General features: G+C 43.7%; 1 protein-coding gene across 4 annotated transcripts in view; it reads left to right on the top strand.

The window, feature by feature from the left end:
- Positions 1 to 2174, top strand: part of LOC104871820 (cyclin-dependent kinase 4 inhibitor B-like) — a 27853-nt gene that overhangs the window by 2277 nt on the left and 23402 nt on the right. The window contains exons 1-2 of one of the 4 annotated variants that reach the window (XM_033759167.1): positions 10 to 224; positions 797 to 963. The exons of 1 other annotated variant lie outside the window; for it this stretch is intronic. In XM_033759167.1, coding sequence (XP_033615058.1) covers positions 23 to 224; positions 797 to 825 — 231 coding nt within the window. In that variant the 5' untranslated portion in view covers positions 10 to 22 and the 3' untranslated portion in view covers positions 826 to 963. Of the gene's footprint in view, positions 1 to 9; positions 225 to 796; positions 964 to 2174 lie in introns of those variants that run through there. 2 more of the 4 variants (XM_033759162.1, XM_033759163.1) reach the window with 2 other exon arrangements.

The following is a 2174-nucleotide window of genomic DNA, read 5'->3' as shown; positions in this document are numbered from 1 at the left end:
GCGGCGCAGCGGCCGAAACAGCATGGTGCGCAGGGTCCGCAGGTTCTTGGTAACAGTCCGGATTCGGCGAGCCAGCGGCCCATCGTCTGTGCGGGCTTTCGTGGTGCAGATCCCACGGCGGGCAGGAGAGTGTGCAGCTCCGTGTGCTCGGGCCGTGGAGGCCCTCCTGCTGATGCTGGTGTGGAGACACCGCAGAGGGCAGCAGCCGTATCCTAGAAGACCAGGTAAGAACAGGCTCTCAAATGTTCCGGGCTTAAGGACGCTTGGATGGATTTATTTGGTTTGATTTAATGCACCGACAGATCAATCATCTTCTCGGGGACAAGGCTAGCAGAAGGAGATTACAAAGGGTGAGGTTGGAGGGGTACACTTTTCATCCAGTTACAGTTTCTTGAAGAGATGCGAATCTTCCAATACCCTGAGTCGGGAACCCTCTTCACAAACCTCCTCAGTCCTATGAATCTCTAAGTGGATCCCAGACCTTCTAAGCCCACCTTAGAAGTTTAGAAACTGGCTCCACAGTTTCCTCGGTGGGAGTCGGCCGGGACACCCATCGCATAAAGTGTCTTTGCGCTGTGAAGTGTCTTTTTAGAGCACTTTATTCGCTCTGAAGGAAATTACTACTAACATGTTAGTTTTCTAAGCCCCCTTTTTTTTTAGTCCTCCTCAGCCTCCAGGGCGGGTAGAGGAGGACAAGAGAGTGCAGAATGTGGACACGCATTAGTGTGACTTCCTGAAATACTAGCCCTGATCGAGGGATCAGTAACTGCTACAGAAAGCAAACCCTTGCTTCTAGGAGATTTTTGCAGCCAGCAAAAAGAATGAGTTTTCGTGAAATATTGAAGTTTCTTACTCTGTGGCCTCAGTGATTGAAAATGTTCAGAAGAATGCTCCTATGTTTAGCAGACCATAGAACTACAGTGATGTCCCTGAAGAATCACAACGGATCATATTTTAGTCATCTCAGACCACAATTAACATAACTTATAAATGAGGCCTACTTCTTGAAAAATGAGATCTGTGGTAGTTTTGTCTTCATAGGGATAAGTCTTCACTCTGTACCGTCCTAAAAGCTGGAAAATTGAAAAAATATAATGCTATAATATGCGGAATCTTAATTAAAACTTGGGTGGTAATTCTAAAAATGATTTAGTGAGATTTCATTGTTATGACCTTCCTGAGACATCAAGACCTTTAATATATATATAACACCAAGAAGCAAAGGCCAGTGGAGGGTGGATTTTTTTAAATTTCAGATTTAATCTTTTTGACAAGGAAATGTAGGTGTCTCTCTCTCATACACACACAAACAAACACATGGTGTGGGGGGTGCGCTGGACCTTCACTGAGCTATGTACTCAGCCTTTTTGAAATTATGTTTTTATTTTGAGACATGAATCTCACAAAGTTCCCAAATTGCCCAGGCTAGGCTTAAATTTTCAGCCCTTCTGCCTCTGGCTCCCAGAGTTCAGGGATAACAGGCTCTGGCCACCACACCCAATTTAGGATTTTGTTTTCTTCTAGCAAAAATGTGCCGGCATGGTGGCAGGCCTGTAATGGTGGCAGGCCTGTAATCCCAGCGCTCCAGAGACTGAGGCAAGAGGATTGCTACCAGTTTGAGGCCAACCTTTGCTACATATTGACTTCAAGGACAGCCCGAACTATATAGCGAGACCCTGTCTCAAAAAAAAAAAAAAAGTACAATTTGTAAGATAAATGTGCATTTTATTTCTCATATTTTATGAAAATGTTTTAATAAGTACAAGGAGTTGATGAAAGATTTCATGGCATGTTGCTAGATTTGAGTTTTAAATATTCGCAAATGTACTGGTGAATGCCTACAATCCTAGCACTTGAGCAACTGAGACAAGACAATCAGGAGTTCCAGGCCTGCCTGGGCTAACTAGCAAACTGGAGGCCAGCCTAAACTACATAGTGAGACTCTGCTTCCAAAAAAGGGTTTTTTCCCCTTAATAATGGGTTACCATATCAGCAAAGTTTGTCCACTGTGACATATAAGTTTGAATGCAGTTCATATTATCCTCTAGTTGTTTTATTACTCTATATAAAATTATTAGGTTGAAGGCCGGGGATTTAGCTCAGTGGTTCCTGTGCCTGCCTCGCAAGCACAAGGACCAGAGTTCAATTCCGGGTAAAAAAAAAATATATATATA

Source organism: Fukomys damarensis, unplaced genomic scaffold (genome assembly GCF_012274545.1).
Source record: "Fukomys damarensis isolate Sample0158 unplaced genomic scaffold, DMR_v1.0_HiC HiC_scaffold_36, whole genome shotgun sequence".
Lineage (NCBI taxonomy): Eukaryota > Metazoa > Chordata > Mammalia > Rodentia > Bathyergidae > Fukomys > Fukomys damarensis.
This window is presented reverse-complemented; position numbering and strand designations above follow the sequence as displayed.